Source organism: Xylocopa sonorina, chromosome 2 (genome assembly GCF_050948175.1).
Source record: "Xylocopa sonorina isolate GNS202 chromosome 2, iyXylSono1_principal, whole genome shotgun sequence".
Taxonomy (NCBI): domain Eukaryota; kingdom Metazoa; phylum Arthropoda; class Insecta; order Hymenoptera; family Apidae; genus Xylocopa; species Xylocopa sonorina.
The window spans coordinates 9,574,074-9,601,472 of NC_135194.1; the positions used below are offsets into that span (position 1 = coordinate 9,574,074).

Below are 27,399 nucleotides of genomic sequence, written 5' to 3' on the forward strand. Positions count from 1 at the left end.
GATTTAGCTTCTTACATGCGCAATGCGGATACTAAGGGAGTACTATTGTATTTCCTATCTAGAATAACTGTATTATTATATGTTCGCGAAATTTCTGGAAGGATCCTATATCCTCTCCGCTGTAATATTTATTTCCTTAGTAATTTCCAGTTCTGGAAGTGGTTGTCTGTGATTTTTATGTTATTTATTTATTTGCAAAAGCATTGACGCTCAACGTGCTTTGAAACAGTTCCTTTTTTTTTTGTAAAATAATGTATTGTTTACTGAAGTAGATTTTAATTGAAAATTGAATTGAATTGTAAGTAGATAGAAAGTGACTGGCAAAACATTTTTCTAATTGCTGAATAGTCTCGAAAATTTTGGTAAGTAAAATATATGAAATCAATATCACTGGAAACTATGTTAGAAAATATATTTCCCCTTATTGAAAACGTCCACGTTACGTATACGAATTGTAGGTTATGTTTTATAAATTGTGCTTGCTTTAAATTTTAATATTACTAAAAGTCAGTCTTGTTAATTAGTTATCTTTTTCTATCGTATGCTCACATTCTTATTATTTAACAGTTCTCAATGTAGTAAAATATTGGATGACTATACTGTTAAAAGAATAGAAATTCAATTAACCTTATAAAGCAACATTTTTTTTGTTTTAAGACATTTTGATATTGTATAATAAAGTAATGTATCTGTAAGAATAATAATAAACATATTAATGGATAATCACAATTGTGTTATAAAATGATTCATTTATTTTAAATACTAAACACATGGACACTGTTATATTATGGTCTTTTAATTTCTAAGCAATGGCGAAATGGGGCGAAGGAGATCCAAGGTGGATCGTGGAAGAAAGACCTGATGCTACTAATGTTAATAACTGGCACTGGTATGTTAACATATGCATATAATGGTTTTTATTTTCTTGCTTATATTTTCTTTTTTAATTTAAAGATGTTATGGTTAAGTTAACTTTATATCTTTTACTTATAAATTAATGGTATTGTTTGTTAAGGACAGAGAAAAATGCCTGTGCCTGGTCCATTGAGAAAATAAAGGAATTGTTTACCAATATGAAAATGGAAGGAGATGGTGGTTTGTATTCATTCTTATTTAATAAACATTAATATGAAACTAACATTTTTTAACTTTCATAATTAAAGCAAAATAATGTCCATAATTTGTAGTTGCGATAAAATTTATTTACTATTATTTTAATATCAACTATATATAGTTATTAAACATGTTTTATTTATGCCTTTAGTTTCCTGTACAGTAACAGAAGTAGAGAAATGTGAAGGTGAGGCGACAGCAAATAACCGAAAGGGTAAACTAATTTTTTTCTATGAATGGAATATTGTTCTCAAATGGATATCCAATAAAAAATCTGATAAGAAGATTGAGGGTAAAATAAACATTCCAAACCTGTCAGAAGAAAATGATATGTCTGAAGTAGATGTAAGTATTTAAAGTTTAATAAAGAAATTATTCTTACAATATTAGATTCACAAATACTAAATGTATATATGTATAAGTATATAACAAATACAGTGCATAGTACAATATTACATTTACACAACAGTCAAATTTTAGTTAGTTGAATTCCAAGAATTATGTCAATTTTCCATTTTTAGGTGGACAATCATTGCACAGTGTTAATAATTTATGTTTTCAAATTTATTCTACTTTTAATTCACTATTATAGGAGATTTTAATGCCCTTTTTATTATAACCTATGATACTCATTAAGTACAAATTATGCTGCCTTCTTTCTACTTTTGTATTTGTTCACATCCAAGCTATATGATTTTAATATGTATTTTATGTATACATATATGGTTACATCTCAAATATTTATTAAATGTATATCTAATTACAGAATTGTACTAAAATAACTTAACTGGCTAATTTTTAAACAGAATCTATTAGCCCCTTTCATAGTACTCAAATAATTAAGTAATATAATTTCCTTTGAGATATGAATGAATTTAACAGATTTGTAAAATTTTATATATGTTTACTTTTGGATAGTCTATTTAAAACTGTATAAAGCCACAAAACAATTGGTTTTATCTATTTATAGATTGAAATTACTTTGAAAGATAGTACAGATGAGGGTGAGGCAGTCAAACATTTTCTACATACAAAGGGAAAAGAATTTATTAGAGACAAATTGAAAAAATATGTCTCATCTTTGAAAGAAGGTATATTTGTATTGTTAGCATTTTATATATAATTATGTGTTTTCATTTCACTTGAATTGTGTTTAACGTTTTTATTTATACTAACTAAATTTTGTATTTTGTTATTAGAGTTCACAGTTGGAATGATTTTACCTAAAAAAGATAATGTGAAAGAGAATATTTCAAATATTACTTCTGGATTCAATGCAAAAGTAAGTACTAAAAAGTTATTTACATATAATGTTTGTGTACCTATTTTACTATTACATTTTGTAAATTTATTCTTTTATTTTTGTATTATTAAATAATTTGTGATATATTGTTGTAGATGCAAATGAATTCTACTATAATAACTACAAATAATAAAAAAGAAGTAGGTTGTAAAATTTCAACAGCTACAATTAAACAACAACAGAAGTTCCAGTGTAGAGCTGAGGAATTCTACAACGTGTTTACAACAATTGAGGTAAAACTACTATCATTATTAATTTTACTATACTTGATAAAATATGGAAAATGTATTATACTGTTACAAGGAATTATTGATTACATTTCATTTAATTATTTCATAAAGTATGCGTGTACGAGTTTATTAAACGCTTATTAAATTTATTTAAAAAAAAGTAAAAAATAACTATTTTTAATTCTAGATGGTTCAAGCATTCACTAAGGGACCTGTAATACTTGAACCAAAGAAGGCAGGAAGATTTGAGCTATTTGGTGGTAATATTCACGGTTATTTCGTTGATATTACGCCCACAAAAATTATTCAACGATGGCGCTGTAAACAATGGCCTGATGGTCATTTTAGTGATGTTACTATTGATATCGCTGAAAAGAATGATCATACTGAAGTTAATTTAGTACAAATAGGAGTACCAGTTAGGTAAGAGAAGTAAAATGTATTCTTCTTGTATGTAGTTGATTCAATGACTAGGTGCAAAAGATAATACATTGTACTCTATATTACGAAAAAATACCATTGCTTTGTATTTGTTTCTATACATCTATAACAAATAGTAGTTGTTTTATTGAAATTAAACTTATTTGTTTACAGTGAGGAAGAATCTACAAAAGAGAACTGGGAAAGGTATTATTGGGATGCTATAAAACGTACATTTGGGTTCGGTTATTTCATGTGATCCATGTATGTTTTAAATTTCATGTGCTTACTGATAAGTAGAAAATTAATTAAAGCGTGTATTGTTATACATCGCCTCACATACCTGCTGGACATTAGCAACATAATAATTAGTCACGTACAAACCTTTTTTCTCAATGCTGGTTATATAATTTTATTCTTTTCCTCTTCTGTCTTCTCTAGTACAGTGCATTGAATAAAGCAGGATGTTGTGTCATTGCTAAAACACAAATAAAGTATCATCATTATGATACATCTATATTAATAGTTGTATATGTCAAATAAATCATGTGAGATACTTAAATATTACTTTCTTAATTTCGTATCTGCTCTTCAATATGCTCATGGCGATAATTATATTTAATTATCACTATTCTCTATCTAGGAACGTCTGACAAAGGATTGCTGTCTATTTAAGGCAATGGTCGACACAGGAAAAATAGTGCCTTATTTTCAACAAAAAACGAAAACCGTCTTTACGTGGCAGCTTTTGTAAAAAGAAGTTCCCTTTTTTGGACCCATATCCTAGTTATTATGAAACACCGTCAAGACCGTGGGTGAACCACACAAAATATAGACATATTTTAATGTTGGAAATACATCATGCTATAAATCATATTTTATTAGGTCCTATAATTTTCTCAATTGCGATTGGATTAACTTCATGTTAATGTAGTACAAATAATAATTTTGGGGGGAAAACACCATTACTAATAATAAACATATATGGTCATGGGATCAGTATTAAATTCCATTGATTAATGTAATTTGTTGGATTAGATGTAAATTGATTAAAATCATGATATCTGTATTCAAATAATATTTTTTCAACAGAAATTTGGCGATATATATATGGACGTTAGTGTTTAATTTACACACTCTAATAGCACACTTGAAGTAGTATCTATGCCACGATAAAACCGCAATGGCATTGCCGGGCTTTACCGTAAATGTACGCTGAAATTATAAATAAGGAATTCACCTCGAACAAAGATAATAAAGATAATTATAGAATATAGCGGTTGCTGTACAAATAAAGTTTACAACAGCATTTTTGTATTGACAATTAAACAATTCGAGGTAATGAAGATTTGATCAAGCATGCAAATGTATGTAACATTTGGATCAAGTTTAAACAAATGCATGATTTTAGAATAACAAAATTGTGATTCAAACATTATATATTTGAGAAAAATAATTTCGGACATGATATCATTGATATCATCTGTTAAAGTTTTCTGTGAAAACAGTCGAATGCCATTACGTTATAGATCGCATACGTTACTCCAGACAACTGCTTTCATTGTTTAATTTAAATGATTCATTTTTAATCACAAAATTTTCCTAATATAAATTAAAAATGAAAAAAAAAATAATTTTAATTATAGCAAATTTAGTCCTTGCAGATCTATAAACGTAAATTATTATTTATCGACTTTTTGTGCGATGAGTTGATTAAAGAATAATTAAAGTAACGTGAGATACAATTAATGTTTGATAAAAATAAATTATGTAATGTTTAGGAGGCATTTTCACGTTTGATAAAAGATGTATGTATAATTAATCATTTTAATTTCTTTATTTTTCACAATATCATTTTATTATTATTTTATTATTTTTCATCGTTCAGTTTTATTTGTGCAGAACAAAAATAGCTAAAAATGTATTGTAAACCAATTCATATAAAAATTTATGAAGATAGAGAATACAAATTTTATTTATATTATTCATTGTATACGTATATACATATGCTACAACATATATAATTTTTACTTCTGTACGAGATGTCGTTCTTATCTAAAGTAGAATACTGGAGGTTTCAATCTGTTTTGTATGACGTGGCCTACAAAACAGTGCAGTTTAAGACTGTGCCTACCGCGAAGATGAGTTTTCGGTGAATACTATTTTGCTCACGACGAAGCGTGTAAAAAAATTATTTATGATTCATCTAATTTTAAGTATTTTCTATGATTGGTACTACATACTTTGGTAAGTTACTTTTATAGTTATTCTTATATCTATATTATACTATATGTAAATATAACCTTACAACTTCAAGTTCTCTATTGAATTTTTTTATGTTAATGCGAAAAGTTTATACAGTCTTATTAAAATTACATTTTAATATTTTTTTTCATGTTTTGCTAAATTTAAGTTACTATTTTTATGAAAGTACAAATATTAAGAGACAATTATATCAGGTATGTCTTTTTATTCTTAGAATACTTTGAGTGCTAACTTAATATTATTAAAAAACAAACTAAGTACATATTTCTATGAAATTAATACAATCTAATTAGACTATAATAGAAAGTTGTTATTATATTCTTACATATTTAATCATGTTTACTCAAATAATTTATAAGAAATAAAAAATGTTTTTAAACAAATATCTAAGTAACAAATAGTAACATAGTTCGATGCAATTTTTTCTAACAACTGTTTGAAGTTAATAATAATACATTAAATCACTGATTGATTATCATCATTTAATATTAAAAGATGTGAGAATATTCATGTCATACGTCTACATTTCATGTAGACGATTTATAAAATTTTAGTGTAAAATTAGAATAACAGTAATGTGACAAAGATATGATTACTTTTGTAGGATAACGTAGACCATAGAATAGGTAAAGGAACAATAACAAATGCCAAAGTATTCTGATTGTTTCTGTTTTATATACAATTATTCAATTCTATAGAAGTTAAAAGTCAAAATTAGTCTGATGTTTAAATATTCTTATTATTCGCTGTAAGTATATATTTATATCAATGTGTTTATTTAAAAGCATTTCTTGTTTTGAAGTTTTGCTTCTACCATATACAAACACATAATAGCTAATATTGATTGTAGTAATTGCATTCATAAAATAAGAATTGATACTTTAAGTTGATGCTTTATAATCAATTGTAACAATTGTTAATACCTTGTATCAACTTTATATTCATCTTATTAATGACTTGAATCATCATTAATACATATTTTTATTGTAATATGTGTTACTAATATCAATATTTATGTATACAGTTATACAAAAAATTTAAAGGTTTTAACTTTCTTTATCCAATCCAATGTTATTTATAATATTATAACATGCCAGTAAACTAGTAATATATTGGTTATACTTTCGAGTGGCTCGGTGTATAGTTATAAAATATAACGTAAGGAGTAACAAGTACTTTACACAGTAATATTTAGATTTAATTAACAACATGCACACATGTTATAAATTTCTTTTTATATATCTTACTTTTTAAAATATTAGAGAAGCGGTTATCGATTATTTTAGGTAGATTGACAGACATTCATAGGTTAAGTACATTACTTTACTTATTCAATGTTTCAATAATTAAATCCATTTATAATTATTTAATTAATTAGGTGCTAAAGAACAGTTGTAGCAATGTGTTGCTAAACAAATAGTTTGTCATATTTCACATAAACAACTTGCATGCTTTGCTCTTATGGTCGACATAAATATCTGATTATTTATGATCTATCATTTAGTCTGTTGGACATGTAATATCAACATTCGTCTCTACTATGCTCATTCAATTAGGATGTTCATGAATCCAAATTTTTGCTGACACGTTATAGATTTGAATATTTTTTAATAAGAATATAGTGTATTATAGTACACTGAATAGTGTATATAGTTAATGTATAATGTTAAACAAGGGACTTCCCCTGTCTCTGTGACATATCTTATCAGTTATGCAGTATTATTCTTGAAGACATTGGTTTGTCTAATCACTACAGAGACTAGAATCATATTTGTATCCATATACATATTCTGTTATAGAGATTAGTAGTTATTGTGCAGTCTTGTGTAGTTAATGAACTGATTGTTCCACTTATTGTCAGGTAAAGTATCTTTAAGTAATAAATTCAACTGTATCAATAATGCAAATATCTAGACAAACAAAGACAATCAGGGAAGTCTGTATGTATTGTAAAACTTTGCCTAAAAATATTCTTCGTGGATAACAAGCATAAAGTAGACTAAGATATTGGTATGTCAGTTCCCACCATTTTTTAATATTAGGTAAGCATTTTAGTTTCGTTCCGAAATGTCGAATAGTTCGTGTCTGAACGAATATAATGGATATATGTCTTTACGCAAGTCATATATCATTGGCTAATCCTATCTATACGCTTGTGTTAGTGAGGTAATAAGGTTCACTGTCCCCGATTCTACATAGTATTAACATTAAAGAAATTTGTTAAATTCAAAGCTAGAAATTCAAATAGGTCAATTACTTACAGAATAATTGCATGTACGTGTGGCGCTGTGATCAGCACCACAGAATATCTTATTATAGATGGGAATACCGTAGCTAACATGCTTGGCAGATAAGTCCGTAGTTGACAGAATTATTTAACAGTGTTGTAATAATTGTATAAATGTAACAGCAATATAATACCTCTAGTTAGCATTGGTTAATGATACAGTTTGTATGATTCTTAGCGAAGATCTTTCAAATGTTATACCTGCTATATATGGATTGTTACACTGATTTTGACCCATTTTGTAATACTAACATAAGCGCAACTGGCCAATGAGAAATAACGACAGTAGATGGAATTGTTTTCCAGTAGATGATTGCGTTTGCGTTAGTCTCACAAAATTGTCCAAAATCAACGCAACAGGCTATGTAACATGAAACAGCGATTTCGATCGTTCTAATACAAATGTATAAAAACATTACGAAATTCTGTACGGTAGGCGATATAAGATAGGTGTGTCGACATTATTTTGCCGTCTAACAAATCATATTAAAGCAACCGCTACTTTTTTCTAATGAAGTTAGCACCCACGCTTTTATTTTTAATTTTATTGCACTTCCATTATCATTTTAATATCTTTTTATGCAATACAAATATGCATTTCACATTTAATTATTTGTGATTGTCCTTTTGCATTTTTAAAATAGTGTTTGTATGTACAAAAAATTTACATATATAAGCTCTAAAATTATTATACATAATGGGTCATTTGATTATAATGTTCTAAAATATCGGCATATTCGTTAACTATTTATTGACAAGTTGCAGACAACTTCGTATAGTTCCGTATATTTGCATTAGTGCGATAGGAATCGCTGCTCCATATTGTACAGTTATAACTTTACTAGTATCATAACTATAAGTTCATTCAATATTACATATACTATTTTCTTCACACTTCTTTCATGACACGTTACATATTTTCATATTGTTATTTTCTTTTCATTTTTTATTATTACTATTATATGCAAATAATGCTTCAATAGAAACACATTATTAAATAGTTTAAATACAAAAATAATTCTAAATATGAATTATGTATTTAAATTGTATTTTTATTTAATATTTTTATTAAATTATATCTAACAATAAATGTTATTTATGTCGAAAAGTGTGCTTACCATACATTCTGAAATGTGAGAGGGTCTTTTCATGTGTATAACTATGAATTGGGTTTCGGTGCGCGCATCAGCAACACGGAGCTCTCTAAATCCGGGGGAGTAGCGCCGCTCGCGGGAATAGCCCACCAGCGGAGCGGTACTCGCTCTGCCCGTTTCGTGCGCCAACGAAATATCTTTGACTAGACTGAAATCTTCGGGCACCGAATCTAAAAAGTAAGTCCTTGAATTTCATTTATTCTTGATCTGAACACATAGTATGTTTCTATGATTGATTCCTTCGAATATCTTCAGAATGGGAAGCTAACTTTTGTCTTGTTCTTGATCTTCCACATTTTACGTTCTTTCATGTATATACTTTTACGTACATTTGTATAGATATATACATATATATACACATGTACATTGTTTCACACATATACAAGTTATATGGATAGGGATGGCTTTATGATATTACGAATAAATAGTACGTAGATATGCAATACATGCAGATATATCTATAGATATTTGGTTATATACATCCATATGTACGTACGTAATAAATAAATATACATATATATATACAAGTATATATAGATCGCTATATGCATATGCATTGAGGCATATAAGCTGTTATATACATACGCGCGCGCGTGTAAGGCACACACACACACGTATACGAATGATGTATGTATATATGTATACGTTACATGAATCTATGCATTCCTGTGAACAATATATGGCGCCTGTATTGCTAGAAATATCTATAAATGTACTACCGTTTTATGTAGATATGTGCGACTTTTAGGCAGGTTAAACAATTTTCTTCAAAACTGAATTTGTATGACATTTTTATTTGGAGCATACATGTGTGCACATATGTATGTATATTATACGCATCTGTGATTGTTCGTAAAATGTACAAATTCCGTCTTCGTTTCGTTCAGCTTCTACTTGTTATCTAACCTTATATTGCGCACAGATTTGGTAAGTTGCGCATTTTGATAATCTTACTTTGCTACCTTGTGAAAAAATTGCAAAATTGATTTCACGGCTGTTACCAGAATAATAAGATATCAATCGATTCGATGATTTTCATTTTGCTATACGACGTACATTTGCGATTTAATATGAATATTTAGACCAGTCATGTTGTATTTAAGAATTTTATTTATATTATTCGTGGTGTATTTAAACTCACAAGCAAATGAAACCGATTTGTTAACTATTTAGAATTAATTAGAAAGATTGGATATTATATTTTTGCAAAGGTTTCAATCTTCTATTAGTAATTACCCTCTATTTTCAGCAATATGTAAATAAACATTAATTCTGTGAAATGATCAGACACGATGATAAATTATACTTAATATATATCCATGACATTTTTGTTAGTTTCTAACATTTGTCCGTCACACAGATACAAAAAATTCAGAACGTTTAACATAATTTTATTGAATGATACATGTATTACAATTTCAAAAAATTTATAGCCATGCTCTTAGCTTTATTGTTTTTGAAAGTGAACTTTCTGTAGTATTTTTTAAAATGTTCCAATAATAGAAGCATTCTTTATAGTTTTATATTTCCAGTATAAACTTTTGATTAGTTATTAATCAAAATTTAAGTGTATTTGGTATTGACAATATAATATGTAGAATATAGTACTACAAAATATAGAATAGGTAGAATGCAAGTATAATTGTAGATTTTAAATACATGGTACAAAAAAGCAATGTGTATATATTTTGTAATAATATTTAGTTACAATTTATGATAGGTATGAAGAAATAAAAATCTAATGTATATGCATATGATGAAACATGATTTCATTAGGCTTGATTTTTATTCCTTTGGCTTGTAAAGTCGTAGTTCTCCACTCTTCAGGCTATCTTGATCTGTTCGTATTCTTTAAGTAAAAAAATGGACAAAAGAAATTATCTATTAAATATGCTCATTATTATCACTTTTTGTCCTGAGATTTTTATTCAAAAATTTATATTGAACAGAATTGAATTAAAAAATAATGAAACAGTTTTTGAAAAGTAGCTACACTCTAATTGTAGCATAATTACAGAATTTTTTATCAAGTATCAATTTTTCAAATCGCTTATTAAAAGTATAAGACAAAAATATGTTACATGGCAATGATCCATATCTTCCTACATAAACTTTTCTGTTTACGAATTATATGTACATTGCTTACTTTCTCATTTTTAATTCTAGATTGACTGGAATAAACAACAAAATGATAATAAACAACAATAATTCTTGAATATTATAATAAAATGGTGAGAAAGATGTAAAAGAAGCAGTATAACAAAATATATGTTTGTTTTATCACCCAAATTACTTACAATATTAATCCAATAGAATTTTACTACCTGAATACCAATTAACTGTAAAAAATTGTAAAATTTTCAAACTATTAGTACTTTTGCTTAATATTGATGTTCATACATATTTTTATATACATTTTTTACAGATATATATTATTTTGGAACCAAATTATATATATATATATATATTACTCATGACTATTCATATATTACAATATATCAGTGATAATTATAAAATACTACTATATAAAAAATACTACTGTATAACATTTTTATTATTCTAATGTTAAGAGCTGATGTCTTAAAAAAGATTGTAAAATGTGTAATTAAAGATAAGTAAAATGGAAAATGTATTCATTAATGAATAATACAATTCTTCACTATTACAGACCTCCATTGGCATGGAGCTAGGAGTACACTGATAGTGATAGTCTACAAGGTTAGTATTTACATTTAGTTTCTAACACATACATATGCATCATTTGAGCATTATTATTGTTTTTATTATTATTATTTAATTATTTCTTGTCTACTATATTTTTAGTTCCAATTAAAAGTAACTTCAGTTGAAGATTTTGACTTAAGCATGCTCTTCTAAATGCAATAATAGTTAATAACAAGAATGCTAATATATAATAAAAAAAACTGTTAATTTAATGTAATTGATACTTAAAAATTTTGACTGATATACACATTCACTAATGCAAATCTATTAATATTTTTTAGATCTTGGTTTCTATGCATTGCCTGCCAAAGAAGAACTGAGCCCAATGTTTCCACACAATTCTAGTTCACATGAGATTTCTACAGAAACAAATGCCTTCGTACAAAATTCCATGGTAAGTACTGCATTTTTAAATTTTATGTATACATATTTCAAAAATACAATAGTTGTAGATCTGTTTTGTAGTCTTATGTACTTTACAAAATAGATTGTTAAACATAATTAATGTATCACTATAATAATGTAATGTAAATAAGTATCATTAATAGAGTTAATAATTAACATAAATCACTATGAATCTGTAATTGGATTTTTAAATTGAGTAATATGCAGCAATTTTTGTAACATTTATAAAAATATTTTGAAAGACAAGTTCAGATTGTACTTAAGAATTAGCTGATTTTAGTAATCGCTTATGCCTTGTCTAAATGGGTATATGTTTACCTATTATCCATTCAGATGGTTTGCAGCAAATATAACCATTTAATTCAGAATTTTAGTACAAGTGATCAGGACCGAAAATATCTGCATGTTACATGAGTATTATCTAACATGCCTGAACAACTGGTCTAGTTACCTAATCTTTTGACCAAGTAACGAGTTAGGGATTATATGAATCAGTTAATTTTTAAATATAATTATACTTAAAAATGGAAAACAACTTTAATAAGATTAAATGAAAACATACACGCAAGGCTTTGGTCTCAACAGATATGAGTTGTGTTTACTCAAATCCAGTTCAAGCGAATTTGAGTGAGTAAAGAGCTGCTCATCTCAGGTAAAAACAGTTATCCTAATTTGTTCATTGCAGAAGTTCAGTTCATACTCACTTCATGCAATACTCTAAAATAGAATAAATCATATACAAAATGTATATATTCCGTATTTGTGTGTATACCTTATGAGTTTAGTAAAAATATTTTGTTTAACTTGACGCTTGACTTTAAAACATCTCATGATTCTATATTTATGTATACTCAGTTTTCTGCAGAATAGCTTCGCTTGCAATTTTTTTCAAACAAAAGAAATATATTTCTTACAACAATCAATTTATCAAGTTCATTTATTATGTAACAAGTTAAAGTTCAATTCTATTACAATCAATAATTCATAGGTTTTGTAAATTCAGTGGATTAATACGATTTAAATCAATTGAATTTAAAAATGTTTTCAATTTTAGTTTGCCTGTTCATTTTGTATTTTTATCCAAAAAAATTGTTATATAAATTGTTATATAAAATATTTAAAAAATTGTATTTTTATATATATATTAATTATGAAAATAAAAGTAAGAAAGTGCAAAAATTATAAAACCAATCTAAATGTTAGTATCAAAAGCATTGAATTGCAGGAGAGATGCGCATAATAAAATTTCTCCACTTAGTAAACTAAACAAAATTGAATTCATGAACATTCTAATATTTATGTGAAATCTAGCTGCTTATGTGTCTCTACTATTTGGAGAGGATTACTTTTTATTGGAAACATAAGTTATCTACCATAGTTAAGTGTCGCAGTATACTGAAAATGACCATAGATCAAAGTATGAAATTTTTATTATAAAATAATTTTTTATTTGAGTCTTCATTTTAACTAAACAAACAAAAAATTAAATGTATTGCTATTTGGGACAATAATAATACGATCATAAGGTGCTCTTAGGGGATTTTTGTCTATTTTGAAATAAAACTATTAAAGCTTTCATTATTGTGTTAAGTATGACTATTCAAGTTGGGTGTTTCAATAATTTTAATCTATTGAAATCATTATAAATTAATTGAAATATGTAATCTATTGCGATAATGTATATTTATGTTTATATTCATCAAATTATCTTTACAAATTTTATGTGTGATAAAACAAAAGTCATAAATTATATATCATTTTTTATATAAATCTCTTTTTCGCGAATAGACAACGAAGCATTTCTATCATGATGTTATTTTTGTTTCAGGAGAATGTAGTAGTATTAGGGAAAAACAGTCCGAAAGGGGTTGGGAAGGGAAGAGAATCAGAGAATGATAGGTACTGTGATATCGAGTTCATAAACAACAACATGATGGTCAAACCTATTAGCCATCTCGAAAATACCGCCGCCAATGACTTTTTAACCGTCCTGTCGAACCAAACTGGTAATTATTTATTTTTATGATACATATGTGTGTGCATGAAAAATTTGGACACAACAACACACTTTGAAGAGTAAAATATATATGAAGCATGACAAATAATTTTCTCAGAAACTACAGAAAGTATTGAGATGAGTTTTTATTGCTAAATTAGTAATGCAAGAAAGTTAATCATTTGGGGTACGAAAGTGTTAGTGGAGAATTATCATACAGAGAGTGGAGATGGTGTATTCATTCCTATTTTGTAAATGAAATAAGTTATTTTTTCTTTTTATTTAGATAGCCGTCATTAATTATAATAGTATTTACTTGAAAGATTTTCTAATTTTTCGCGTAGTTGAAGAGTTATAAATACTATATGAATACTTTCCTGGAAAAATACTTTGGAGAGAGATTAGAAAATAATTAAAAATCGAAGATAATCTTTAAATATCTACAAATTGGTAGAAATGTTTTCATTTTGTAGTTAATGAAAGGAAAAGGTTTATGAGTGGAAAAAGCAAACCAGATGGGTGTTTAGTTTTATATATTAGATATAAATTAAAGTATTTATCAAAAAAATCTAGAAGGAATTAACTATTTTCTGTTATTAACATTTCGTGCTTGTGTTCTTCAAATAATCATCACTATATTAAATCGTATAATAATAAAAACTTAAGATTTTTAATGTTTTTTTTCCTTTTTTTAAAGATGGCTGTACAAATACGTAACATTCTTTGCCTAACGTAGTCTTTCTCTGTTGGTTCTTATCAAATTGTATAATTTTTTTTAATTTGTTAACTCTGATGAGCAGATTTAACATAGTATATTTTATTAATATTGTAGCAGTTTTGCAGTAGAGAAGGTTTTAGTCATTGTGATATTTATAACATTATTTTATGTTCCAGGCAAGTTTATCTTGACCAGTCGAAGCTCGACCTGCCAGTCAGTGGCGTCGTCAACCACAAAACACCCAATAAAAAATAATCTTCTAACGTACGATAATAAAAAAAATAATATTAATAATAATAATAACAATATTAATAGTAATAATAATAGTAATAATAATAATAATATTAATAATAATAATAATAATAATCCTAAATTAAATGGTCGCTCAAATCGAGCGGAACATAATCATCAAGACGATCGAAAAACAGCAGTTAATACAACAACAAAAAGAAAACAACCGGGCTTGTCCGGCAATAACAAACCGGGCAGCACCGGCAATAACTCTAAGTCTATATCTAAGACATTAAGTGATAATAAGACTAGCTTTAGCGTACTAAACATTAGGGTACTAAGTATAAGCGTAAATCTACGATTAACAGGAGATAAGTGTGCAATCGATGAAGGGGTACCTAGCCTAGTTAAGATACCCAAGTCTGATCGCCCCTCATCAGGCCACTTTTCTCTCGACTCTCTTGACAATTACTCCTTACTAGGATCCTGCCTTCATCCGGGTAAATACAATAATATTAAGTCTAATTCTAGCCTCCTAAGTAATAATAACGATAACTACAAGTCTGTGATATTGCTCAGCTCAACCAGTAACCATTATTTCCTCCGCGTTGAAATGGACGGTGGTGCGATTGCAATGAGACTAAGAACCCGTTTGAATCCATTCAAATTCTTGACGAACTCTTCTTTCGGCGGTTTATCGTTCCGAAGACGATTTCATTTCGAATCGCAGGATCACTACTTTAGAATTACGAAGATGATCTTATTAAACGTTCTAATTATTCGAACCAAACATTCTTCGATTGAATTCAATTTTAATATGCCAAATAATTTGATGAAATATTCAGCGTCGGAAATGCAAAATTTGATGATCTTGTTACACGCAATGGTTTTAAGAAAGTTAAACAGTAAAATGTTAACCTGTATGAGAAATCTTACACAAAATATGAACTATGTGTTCCTGTTAAAAATCTTTAGAGGAATGTATTCAGAGCTTCTGAAAAAAGAACATCTAAACGCTTGGTTATTGATAAGAACCTCAGATATGTTAATTCTGAACTTAAAGAAAAAGACGGTGGAGATGTTGTCCTGGGTAATTAATGGTATTAGTGACGTGGCAACAATTACTGTTGGTGCTCTTTCATTTCAGGATAATGTTAAGTCTAACGAGCCTTCGGGCACTTACTTCGCGCGCTATAGGTACTCGGGGTTACATATGCGTCTTGGCCCTGAGTTTGTTAAGTCTCTTTCTAAGTCTACTATAGGGGATAGATTTAGGGTTAAGGGGGAGAACCAAGACGAGTTCGCTCTCTACATTCCTACTATGACTACCTGCAAGCCTACGATGACGCTTACACGCCAATCTGCATCCCGAATAATCGGTGTACCTGGATCTCGGCCGAACTACTTCGAGATATTATGGCCCGACCAAATGCACACTCCTCACAAATTTTATGACAGTTTGCCAAACTGTTTAATGGACTATCACGATAATTCTCTTCCAGAAGGAGAAGGCAAAGAGAATGCTTTGAAATGTTTCCGTTCTTTTAACGAACAAATCACATGCCGAAACATTGATGAAAATATTAGGTATAATGTACTGGAAAGGATCAATTCTCAAACTGCTATCTACTTGAATGGCGATCATTATACTCGAACAAGAGTATTTTGCTTATGCGGTTTTGAGAAAAACTATTGCCAAAATTCGCACGAGTCAATAGAAAGAAATATTTCTATTAATACATCGTGCTCTAATTTACTTAAACGAACGAAGCTGAAGTATCAAGCTGATACTGGTGTAATAAATGAGAAAACTTCAGAATATCCTTGTGCTTTATATCAAGTTCAAAAGACATTATACAAAGTACATCAAATTATCGGATTTAATGCTGAGAACATTTTCACACAAAGTCTGATGAATATCAAGCAATTCACCCTAACCAGTTCGACGTTTCAAACTGCCCAGTTTATTGACAGTGAGAGTTTAAATGTAATGAAGATGGATGTCGTAGTAGACGTATGTAATTGCAATCAGTGTAAAAAATGTCAAACTACTCTTCGTTTAAAGGATGAACAAAGCTCTGAAGCAAATCCCATCACTTCTGCTTCATCAAAAGAAAGTTTCTCCAAGAACAAATCAATTTCTGGTCTCGCAAGAAAACAAGAAATTAACAATATACATGGCACGAATCGAACTTATCTGCTAGATTATGCAAGGAACCTCATAGCAGCGACTATTGGAAGCTCTAAAGATGTCTTACAGGCTCACAAGAATGATCTTAAACGCGTGTTATCGCTCCTCTTTGGACCACATTGTGATCTTGATGAGTTCAATTTGGAGTATAAAAAAAGGTGGGGAATTCCTAGTATTCTTAAATTGGCCGGCGGAGGTGAAACTTCATTGAACAGTGGTGGATCTACAAATTGGGGCTCTACGCAAACGAGCGCAACAAGTAATAACAACAATAATCAATCAGGATGGGGAGGAAGCTCGGGAAATCCTTCTGGAAATAGTGGAGCACCTGGAAATTGGTCTGGAAACAGTGTAAATAGGTCCGTTACTGGTAATCCAAATGCAAATCAAAATCAAGGACCTCCTGGTGGGCAAAATGTTCCAGGTAAGTAATCAAATTGTTATTCCTCTATTTTTTTTACTGTGTCATAGAAAATTAATCCTTTTAACACGTTGTCCGCACAACGTACCGACCACTTATTCGGAAATTTCTTATCTTCTACAATATATAAACTAAATATTCAAAAACTTAATTCCTGCGCGAAATAATTTAAATTGATCATCGTTATCAATCAGACACAGTGTCAAGAAGAAGAAGAAGAAGAAAGAAGAGAATACTCTATTATTCTATAATACATTTTTTATATTATGATTCCACTATTTTTTTTAAGTAAATAGGTCAGCAAAGGATTTAATGATTAAATGTAATTTGATTGTGCATAATTAGATGAATAATTATTTCTCAGGTAATGTGAACAAGGTGAACAATCCAAATCAACAATCAAATCAACAATCTGGTCCACCAACTTCCCAATCAAGTGGAACAAGTCAAGGTGGTCAAAACACTAACCAGTGGTCACAAGGGAAGTCTAATAATCCTGGAGGATCCATCCAGAATTCTTCTCTTCAAAATAATAATAATTCAACCCAACAACAACAACAACAGCAGCAGCAACAGCAACAGTCAAACCCCAGTAGCAATAACAATCAACCGAATAATCAGACTCAGGGATCTGTTAACAGTAGTAATACACCAGCGAGCAATAACCCTTCAACAAAACAACAATTAGAGCAGTTGAATACAGTGAGGGAAGCACTTTTTAGTCAGGATGGTTGGGGATGTGTGAGTATTTTTGTTATCATGTTAGAAAAGTATCTTCTTGTTATGGTAATTGAGTTTGTAATGTTAGTTTGCTGTTCTTATTCCAATATTGATATTAATTATATATTATATTTCTCACGTTTATTATTTTTAAATGTACGTGAATACAGATTTTTTCTTTAAATTGATATTTATGTAGTTTTATGAACTGGTAATCTTACATACTATAATGATGAGTTTATAACTTTTTTATACTAATTTTGTGGTTTGCCCCTTTACGCGTTTTAGCAGAATGTGAATCAGGACACAAACTGGGATGTCCCAAATTCTCCAGAACCTAGTATGTCCAAAGATGGACTTCCAGTGTGGAAAACACCAGTAAACAATGGTACCGATTTGTGGGAAGCCAATCTCAGAAATGGTGGTCAACCTCCACCTCAACAACAAGCTAAAACACCTTGGGGTCATACCCCAGCAACAAACATTGGTGGAACCTGGGGTGAAGATGATGAGGCAGCTGATTCATCAAATATGTGGACTGGTGCTTCCACATCTTCTCAAGCAAACTCTGCCGCTGGACAATGGGCAACTGCAGCCGGTAATCAAACCGGTATGTGGGGAGGTAATAATGACTATGTAGAAATTTTGTTGGGATTCATCTATTTTTTTTTTTTTTTGTTTTTTTTTAAGATTTCAAATATATATTTTTTTAGGAAGGAAGGAATGATAAAAAATATGTTACTATATTTTTGTTAATAAAGAATTTAGATGAATTATTGTATACTAATATCAGTCTCTAAGAAAACTTTAGATTAAATAGAACATATTTTATCTAAATTTGTATAAATATATAGATTGTGACTATTACTTGAAATATTTTTAATTAAATTTTACTTGTATATTATTGTAAATATTGTTTTTTTAAATTGAGATATAAACAATATCTTTTACAGGATCTAACTGGGGTGATCCAAGAATCGACCATCGAGATCCTCGTGATCTTCGTTCAGTTGATCCTAGAGAGATGCGAGATCCCCGTGATCATAGAATGTCTTTGGATCCTCGAGAACATATGCGCGTAATGGATCCAATGGCTCGAGATCCTAGAATGACAGATATGCGCGGAGATCCACGTGGGATTTCTGGTAGATTAAATGGTGCCAATGCAGATGCAATGTGGGGACAGCCGCCAGGTCCACCACATCATCAAATGGGACATCAACATCCTTCAGGACCTCCAGCAAAAATGTTAAATCCTTCTAATATAAATCAGTGGACAGCGCCGCCACCAAAGGATATAATGCCAGGGAAACCTTCAGGTTGGGAAGAGCCATCTCCACCAACACAAAGAAGAAACGTTCCAAACTATGATGATGGCACCAGTTTATGGGGAAATCCTACTCCTAACCAGAGGACCATACCCGGCAGTAAAGTTTCTCATTGGAAAGATCTTCCAACACCGAATTTAGGAAGAGCAGCAGGTTCGTTTAATGTTAATTCTCTAGTTGTTGTAGATAACTTCATTATATGTTTCTCATTTTACATTTATATACATAACTGTAAAAGTGACGATTATGGTGAAATTGTTTTTTCTAGGAATGCAATGCCCTCCCGGCATGCCACAGAACAGAATGCCAGGTCAACCTGGAATGAAACCAGATGTTAGTGGACCAATGTGGGGGCACCCTGGTGCTCCTGGTGGACGAAACGGTAGTTGGGCGGAAGGACCACATGACGCAGGTTCATGGGAAGACCCAAAAACACCAAGTACTTGGAACGAAGCTCAGATAAATCCTGGAACTTGGGGTGGACCTAGTGCGCACAAACCTAAACCAATGGGACCCGCTGGAAGCTGGGGTGATACTGATATGGATTCTACCCCTGGTTGGGGCCATCCTATGAAACCAACACTTACAAAAGAAGTTATATGGAACAGTAGAGAATTTCGGTACCTTTGTGACATGGGTTTTAAAGTAAGTGAAAATTGGTGTTACATGTATAATCTATAAGACATAAATTAAAAGTGCACAATAAACTTAATCAAATTCTGTTTTTAATTACAGAAAGAAGATGTTGAATTAGCGTTGAGAAATCGCGAAATGAATAGAGAGGAGGCATTGGAACTACTGAGTCAAGTGCGGCCTTTAGATCAATGGAGAAGACACGAGGCACACTCCACTTATGATCCAACGAATCAACCCGCAACTGCGTCAGCATATCCAAGATTTAATCACGTCGGACAGCAAATGTCTTTTCCTCAGGTAAAATTCTACCATACAATGCCAGGGAAACCTTCATATCTAAAAATGTTATTTACCTTTTAATTAAAGTTAATAATTGTGCAAATTACATTTAAAAAATGAATACTATTGAAAGGAAGATGTTTGTATTTATTTACTTTTTAGATTAGTTGTTTAGGTTAATCTAAGCTAACCCAAAATTTATTGTTACTGTTGTTATTAATATGAATTAATGATTAGTTACAGGGTACTGGAGTGCCAAGTGGAAATGCAACTGGCAGTGTAGGAGGATCAGTTGCCAGTGCAAGTTTATTGAAGTTACAACAACAGCAGCAACAAACTGCAGTTCCATTGCAGCAACAACAATCTAGCAGCAATGCGCCACAACCACCTTTCAATCAGGTAAATATTACTTTTAATAATCTAAGCATTGAGATCTCTTCATATATTGAAAATATTTCTTTTATATTTCAGGCTTCCAGAGCTCCTCAGAATCCACCTAGTGCTCAACAACTACGTTTGTTAGTACAACAGATTCAGCTAGCCGTCCAGGAAGGTTACTTAAACCATCAAATTTTAAATCAACCACTTGCACCTCAAACTCTAATACTCTTGAATCAATTATTACAACAAATCAAAGTTCTACAGCAGCTTCATCAACAACATACAGTGCAAAGTGCAGTGAAGGGTAATGGCCAATCTGTTCTTCAGATCAGTGTACAAATTACGAAAACAAAGCAGCAAATTGCAAATCTTCAAAATCAAATTGCCGTGCAACAAGCTACTTATATGAAGCAACAGCAACAACAGCAGCAGCAGCAGCAGCAGCAACAACATCCTGTGCCACCATCTCAAAGTTCAGAATATTATAAGAACTCCGTACATGATCCTATGTCAGCTTTACAAAATAGCTTTACTGACTTAACAATGAACAAGGAACCTCCTGTTGTAAGTACATTTTTTTACTATTTCGTATTAAAAGTGCTTTATTATCAATTGTACTTTGTACGCATAAATTAATATGTGTTTCATATTTTTACTACAATAGTAATACAATGAATTTTTCTATTACAGAGTCAGCAACAGTCAAGACTAAACCAATGGAAGTTACCTTCTTTGGACAAGGACGGAGAGTTAGTTTCGAACGAGTTCTCAAGAGCACCAGGAACAACCAGTAAGCCAGCAGCTACACCGGCTGGTTTAACGCGATCACACAGTAGTCCTAACATGAATCCTTTGTTGGGTCAAGGAGATGGAACATGGTCCACCAGACTTGGAGAGAGTGGATGGCCAGACGCAGGTAACACCGATTCAACTGACGGAAAGGATTGGCAGCCAAGTGGTGCAGCTGCTGGTGCTGCTGCTTTCACCGATCTTGTACCTGAATTTGAGCCTGGCAAGCCATGGAAGGTAATCCATTTCCAATATCGTACTTCCTATGAGAAGGAGATCTGTAAATATGTATATATTCAACTTATTATTTGTGAAACTATGAGTTTCGATAAAAGTATCACATTATTGATTTGCACACTTAGCTCGTGTTCATTGTAATTACGTAGAAAGTCATACAAAATAATATAATATTATAATAATATAATATATAATATTTTAAAATAAAATAGAAATTTCCTTACTTGTCCATTTAGAAAAAAATACTGTGAAAAATTCTTTAACAATATTTTGTGAATTGAATTTAATTTACCATAACACATTTCAGTGGTCATAGGGTAAGCGTTTTACTTTTACTCATACTTCTCGTTTATCTTATTTGAAATCACCTTTCCTTTTTATTAGGAATATAATAAACTTATAATTAAAACACCAAATACACGATGTGTTTAGTGTTCAGTTTTAACTACTTTTGGTATTGAGTTCTTATCAATAGTTGTTGACTGAATTTTGTTTGCACTTAACTGAAAGTTTCGTTTGCAAAATTCAAAATATTTATAAATTGGTTATATCTTGATTCAGATTTTTCATAAGTAAGGAAAGGAAAAAGTAGAATTCTTAATAGCAATAGTAGGTTAAACTGAAGGTAACATTTATTCGGGTCCACCTATATTTCATTTCATTTTAGGGTACCCAGATGAAGAGCATCGAGGATGATCCAAGTATTACTCCGGGTTCTATCGTCCGTTCACCACTTTCTTTAGCAACGATCAAAGATCCAGATACTATTTTCTCTTCAAGTAGTAAGACTTCACCGCCACCGCAACAACCTACCAATCTCGATACATCCATACCAAGTTTAAGTAATTCTACATGGACATTCAATCCACCTGCCACTACTCCAAACGTATTCACGAGGTAATATTATTCTCAAGTACAAAAATACTAATTCTAGTATTTTCCTTATCCTCTATATTCATTATTTTTGCTACCATATAAAGTGTTGAATACTACAATTTAATTCTAAGATGATACCTGAGTATATTTCACATTTCTGCTTATTCATCTTAATTTTTTCTCTTTCATTCTTTAACGAGCCCCGAGCTTTAATCCCACTCTTAGCTTTAATCTCTCCCTTATTCTACTTATTATGTGTCGAAACATTAATTAAATGCTGTGATAATATATAAAATATCATTTTTAGTTCGAAGAATACTTGGGGCGAATCTGCACCACCTCCGACTGCGGTTACTTCGGAGCTCTGGGGAGCACCAATGAGTAAGGTTCGTGGTCCTCCCCCAGGCTTAGCTAGTAAAGTCACGGGAAATACGAGCAATGGCTGGGCAGGTTTTGGCACTGTCGGCAGATCCAGTTCATGGGGCTTCCAATCAAGCACAAATGCTGCCTGGGTTTCTACCTGGTTACTACTTAAGAATCTGACGCCTCAGATCGATGGTTCTACTTTGAAAACTCTCTGCATGCAACACGGTCCTGTTCAAGACTTCCGATTATACCTTAATCATGGAATTGCTTTAACCAAATATTCGTCAAGAGATGAGGCTATTAAGGTTTAGTGACTTTTATAAATTATTTTTGCTATTACATTAAGCACATTAACCTTAAGCGATTTCATAACGTTCTTCACTTTTGCATATTTAATTTTAGCCTGAAGAAATATTTTTGTACAAAACATACTAAAGTATTTGAATAACTTTGAAATATCATTAAAATTAGCTGTATTTATTCGCATGAACTAGAATAGAGCTCGAGCACAATTTGGGTTGCAAATCGTTATTTATTCAGTAATTACTTTAATATTCTTGTCTACATATACTTTATTGCATATATATTTATGAATCTGATGTGTACATTAATTATATGAATATTAGATGCCTAAAAAGTTTGTGCTATTTTCGTTTAGAAAGTGACAGCATGTTCTAGTGATTGTTTCTTTCGGTTTTTTTTTATATTTTATTTGTTGAAGTAGTTATTACATATTAAAATATTCTTCTTGAATACAATATAAATTTATATTTTTCATATTTAAATAATTTCATGAGGCAATATGCTATATAAGTTTATTTTAATATTTTAACAATATATTTCCATTGTTTTACATGAATACATTGAAATTTTCAAACCATCTTCAGAATGTTTTTTAATGTAATTTTTGTTTCATTCATTTTCATATTAATTAGGCGAGTTGTGTGACATCCGTTCTTCAAATGTATTCACATTTTTCGTCTTCTTTAAATGGATACCCACTGCTTCCACATAAGCATGAATCTTCTAGAAGATAGTTCACTTACACAATGCTTTTGAAATCGCTATGATAACGTTTCATTAATAGTTTCTTAATAATTAGTGGAATATTGAAGTATTATTCTCAGAATTCATCTTCAATCACAATATACGTACTATATCTACTGAAAGAAAATCTCATGGAACGAATGCAAATCTAATTATCCAAAGAGGAAGGAGCACGTCTCGTCTCACAAATGCATGTTCAATTCTAACGAATAATTGACCAAGGATGTCACGCATAGCTATTGCGTGACGTTGAAGCAAAAAAATATTTTGTAAAAAATGTTTCCTATATATAACAGATTATAAAATATTTTAGTAGTACATGTGTTCTTGTTGATTAAAAATGGCACGAACTTTCTAGAGTGTTTAATAATTTTTTAAAACTGTTAATAATCGCAGAAACATATGTTCAAGTGTTCATGAAATAAAACAGTGGTTGTAGAATGTGTTGCATACTATATGTAACAAGTGTGTGGCAGTTTTAACCAGAATAATGTTTAATTGGTTTTTCAGGCACAAGGTGCTCTGAACAATTGCGTCCTGGGCAACACAACAATTTTCGCAGAATCGCCAGCTGATACTGATGTAGTACATAGCTTGTTGCAACAACTTAGTCATGGAGGTCAACAGCAAGCAGGAACGACAACAGGGGCAGGCTGGGGCATGCGACCATCAAACAAAACTGGTCTACCACCGGACACTTGGGGCGGTAGTTCCAGTCAACTATGGGGTGCACCACCAAGCAGCAATTCCCTTTGGAGCAACGCTGGTATCGACAGCAACGATCAACAACGTGCTACGCCTAGTTCTCTGAACTCGTACTTACCCGGAGATCTTCTGGGAGGTGAGTCGATGTAGAGTGCCGCACGGAGAAGCGGTATTACTCGTGCGACGACCAAGCCTTCTACTTCACGATACGTCAATTATATTCCGCATTGTCAAATGGACCGGTTCTCGCGATGAAGTTACTTAAATCAGTGCCGCGTAATTTCGGCAGCAACAAGGATCTGATTTGATTTTTTCAACTGAAGATTGAAGAAACAAAGTTGGAATTTGAGGATGATGGGGCAGGGGAGGGTATATCATGAATTTCAAGGCTTTTGGTGTGCGCCCTCTTTTCTTAATGGTTTGGTGTAGTGTCGAGTACGTTTAATAATACGCGCGAATGCCGTGATTATTACGCGTACAATACGATAAAAACGTACGTACTACATCATTCGAAATTAAAATTAGTATTGTCATTATAATATTGCTTGTGTTGCAACCTTTGATATTTTGGTATTTTACAATAACATTAATTTCACCAGATAATATGCGTGTATGTGTGTACACAGAGCGTATCATGCGAGCATACGACGAGCACGTTTTATAACGTTTTAATTAAAGAATTAGTATTCTTCCTGTTCAGGTCACATTCTCATTAACATACGTTTCAACCTCATATTCTGTTTATTCAGAATTATGTATTACTAGTATGTTCCAAAGTTTAAGTTGATTGATGCTACATTTTTCGATGTTTTGATATACGTAATTATAATATTACGCGCGTGTTTTATGATGCATTAAATTGATGTACAAATAACATTATAATTATACAAAATTATGACCTTTTAATATCTCTAGTTACAAAATGTGTGCCGTTCTCGTGTTTGTTAATAATGATTATTGTTTTGTACTTTGTTTTCAATATTGTAATATACTGACGTACGATACACTTGTTTTACTTTAATCGAGATTTTTTACAACACGCGCGAGTATAATTTATATTAAAACATCGATATGCAAGTAATTCCATGAAAATACTACAAAGTTTTAAATTATTCTTAGATATTTTAAAAATTGGAGCAAAAATAATAGTAAAATTAAAAAAATACTGGGTTATACATTTAATACGCCACCTGGGTGAACGAAAACAACACGTACGAATAATCGTCAAAATCATGTATCGTTATCTATCAATTATTGCCAAAAATTTAAGATACCAATGGAAAGTCGAAGATATTTTATTTGTTGCCAGAGAACTCCAAAATTGGAGTACTTATAAATAAAGGAGACGATAATCGTTTTTTCTAAGAGCAACGTATTCTAGTAGTATTTACTACGTACTACTCAATAAGTTCACAATAGGTTAAAATTACGTATAAAAAAATGTTACTGTCCCACAGCAGTAGACTTCATTCACGATGTTTACGAGTTTTATCATTGCGGGCTATAACTTTAAACATATCATTTTTTTATGATTTGGTTAATAATGTTAAGTACTAGAAGAAGAACATAACTCTATTTATTGTTATTAATGTGAAAACAACGCGTTTCGTTGTACAATATATTTGAATCGGACACGAGCAAAATTTGCGTCCAGATAAAACTTTAAAATGATGAGTAAAAGAAACGATGGGTGAGCAGTTGCGATGATTACGCTGCAGTAATTGTTCAGTTATCTTTATTCTATAAATGAATAATATTTGCATTTTTTGCTCTCAATTTCATATTGCTATTTAAATACAAATTTTACCAATGCCTGAATCAGACTATCGACAACCAGGATACGCTGCTATTATATTTTATTTAGTATTTTAACATCATTAATCAACTTTGGGGAAAATTCTGTATTTGAGGTGATGGTGCGCTACGATAAATCTATTGTCTTCTTACTCGTATATATACATTAGTTTTGAATTTCTCTGGTATTAACAAAAGAACATTTCGTGTTCTCTTCTAGTATATTCAATTTTTGGCAAGAATTTATAGAAGGCAATACGAAACATGATGTAGTGGTTATTTGTACGTACAATTCTGATACGCGCAGGTTGTGCGTTAAATAGATAATTCTGTTCGTGTGTATACCGCAGCCATTAGCTTTGGAAAAATGATACATCGGCTGCTTCTAAACAATGTAGCCGTCAACACTTTCTAAATATTGCGCGTGTACGAAAGTAAATTATGATCAATGGTCTCACGAGTGTTCTACTCTTTTGCTCTGATGAACAGTTTCCTTTAATCGAGACTGCGATACGTATCAAATGTAGACTGTACCAATCTAATCAAATCAAAAAGAAAAAAACAAAAAAAAAAAGAAAAAACAAGAAGAAAAATGGAAAGAATGAATAAGATATGAATGAAAGAAAAATAGAGCAAAAAGAGAGGCGGAATGTTACCTCTTAAAAAAACTAAGTGACGATTCGCGTCAATGCTTTGGGCTATATATATATGTATATATACATCTTCCAGTAGCAACGGTGATACTGAATCGAATTTTTAGTGAACTTTACATGCGACAGTGAC

The 27,399-nt window shown here is 30.7% G+C and overlaps 2 protein-coding genes and 1 long non-coding RNA gene across 10 annotated transcripts; 2 read left to right on the plus strand and 1 right to left on the minus strand.

Annotated features, from left to right (window-relative positions):
* Positions 1 to 106: 106 nt before the first annotated feature.
* LOC143433001 (activator of 90 kDa heat shock protein ATPase homolog 1) lies at positions 107 to 3,628 on the plus strand. Its single transcript, XM_076910043.1, has 9 exons — positions 107 to 362; positions 808 to 889; positions 1,016 to 1,095; positions 1,265 to 1,458; positions 2,084 to 2,204; positions 2,313 to 2,395; positions 2,512 to 2,649; positions 2,834 to 3,069; positions 3,241 to 3,628. Exons 2-9 carry the CDS (start codon positions 810 to 812, stop codon positions 3,323 to 3,325), a joined length of 1,017 nt encoding a protein of 338 aa, XP_076766158.1. The 5' UTR covers positions 107 to 362; positions 808 to 809; the 3' UTR covers positions 3,326 to 3,628.
* A 1,518-nt stretch (positions 3,629 to 5,146) lies between these two features.
* On the plus strand, positions 5,147 to 25,519 carry Gw (trinucleotide repeat containing adaptor protein gawky). Of its 8 annotated transcripts, none has more exons than XM_076910669.1 (17): positions 5,147 to 5,313; positions 8,808 to 8,949; positions 11,441 to 11,490; positions 11,778 to 11,890; positions 13,730 to 13,907; positions 14,792 to 17,461; positions 17,823 to 18,199; positions 18,467 to 18,800; positions 19,132 to 19,659; positions 19,775 to 20,151; positions 20,242 to 20,439; positions 20,659 to 20,820; positions 20,893 to 21,366; positions 21,493 to 21,828; positions 22,496 to 22,725; positions 23,012 to 23,375; positions 24,628 to 25,519. In XM_076910669.1, the coding sequence occupies exons 4-17, from the start codon at positions 11,822 to 11,824 to the stop codon at positions 24,970 to 24,972; spliced, it is 6,642 nt and encodes a 2,213-aa protein (XP_076766784.1). In that variant the 5' UTR covers positions 5,147 to 5,313; positions 8,808 to 8,949; positions 11,441 to 11,490; positions 11,778 to 11,821; the 3' UTR covers positions 24,973 to 25,519. The 8 variants fall into 8 exon arrangements, with proteins under 8 accessions (XP_076766784.1, XP_076766785.1, XP_076766790.1 ...); XM_076910675.1 differs by lacking the exon at positions 5,147 to 5,313 and having other exon boundaries at positions 21,493 to 21,592; positions 21,668 to 21,828; XM_076910670.1 differs by lacking the exon at positions 8,808 to 8,949.
* On the minus strand, positions 7,271 to 8,136 carry LOC143433353 (uncharacterized). The gene is made up of 2 exons (XR_013103109.1): positions 7,593 to 8,136; positions 7,271 to 7,522 (listed from the first exon to the last, which is right to left on the minus strand). It is a non-coding gene; the product is annotated as an uncharacterized LOC143433353 (long non-coding RNA).
* Positions 25,520 to 27,399: the final 1,880 nt, after the last annotated feature.

What these genes read in the sequence shown, in the direction of transcription:
- LOC143433001 (XM_076910043.1), top strand. Translation starts at nt 810, where the DNA reads ATGGCGAAATGGGGCGAAGGAGATCCAAGGTGGATCGTGGAAGAAAGA. An exon ending in AATGTTAATAACTGGCACTG is followed by an intron (nt 890 to 1,015) that starts GTATGTTAACAT and finishes TTGTTTGTTAAG; the next exon opens with GACAGAGAAAAATGCCTGTG. An exon ending in ACGTGTTTACAACAATTGAG is followed by an intron (nt 2,650 to 2,833) that starts GTAAAACTACTA and finishes TTTTAATTCTAG; the next exon opens with ATGGTTCAAGCATTCACTAA.
- Gw (XM_076910669.1), top strand. Translation starts at nt 11,822, where the DNA reads ATGTTTCCACACAATTCTAGTTCACATGAGATTTCTACAGAAACAAAT. An exon ending in TGGTGGGCAAAATGTTCCAG is followed by an intron (nt 17,462 to 17,822) that starts GTAAGTAATCAA and finishes ATTATTTCTCAG; the next exon opens with GTAATGTGAACAAGGTGAAC. An exon ending in CAAGAGATGAGGCTATTAAG is followed by an intron (nt 23,376 to 24,627) that starts GTTTAGTGACTT and finishes TTGGTTTTTCAG; the next exon opens with GCACAAGGTGCTCTGAACAA.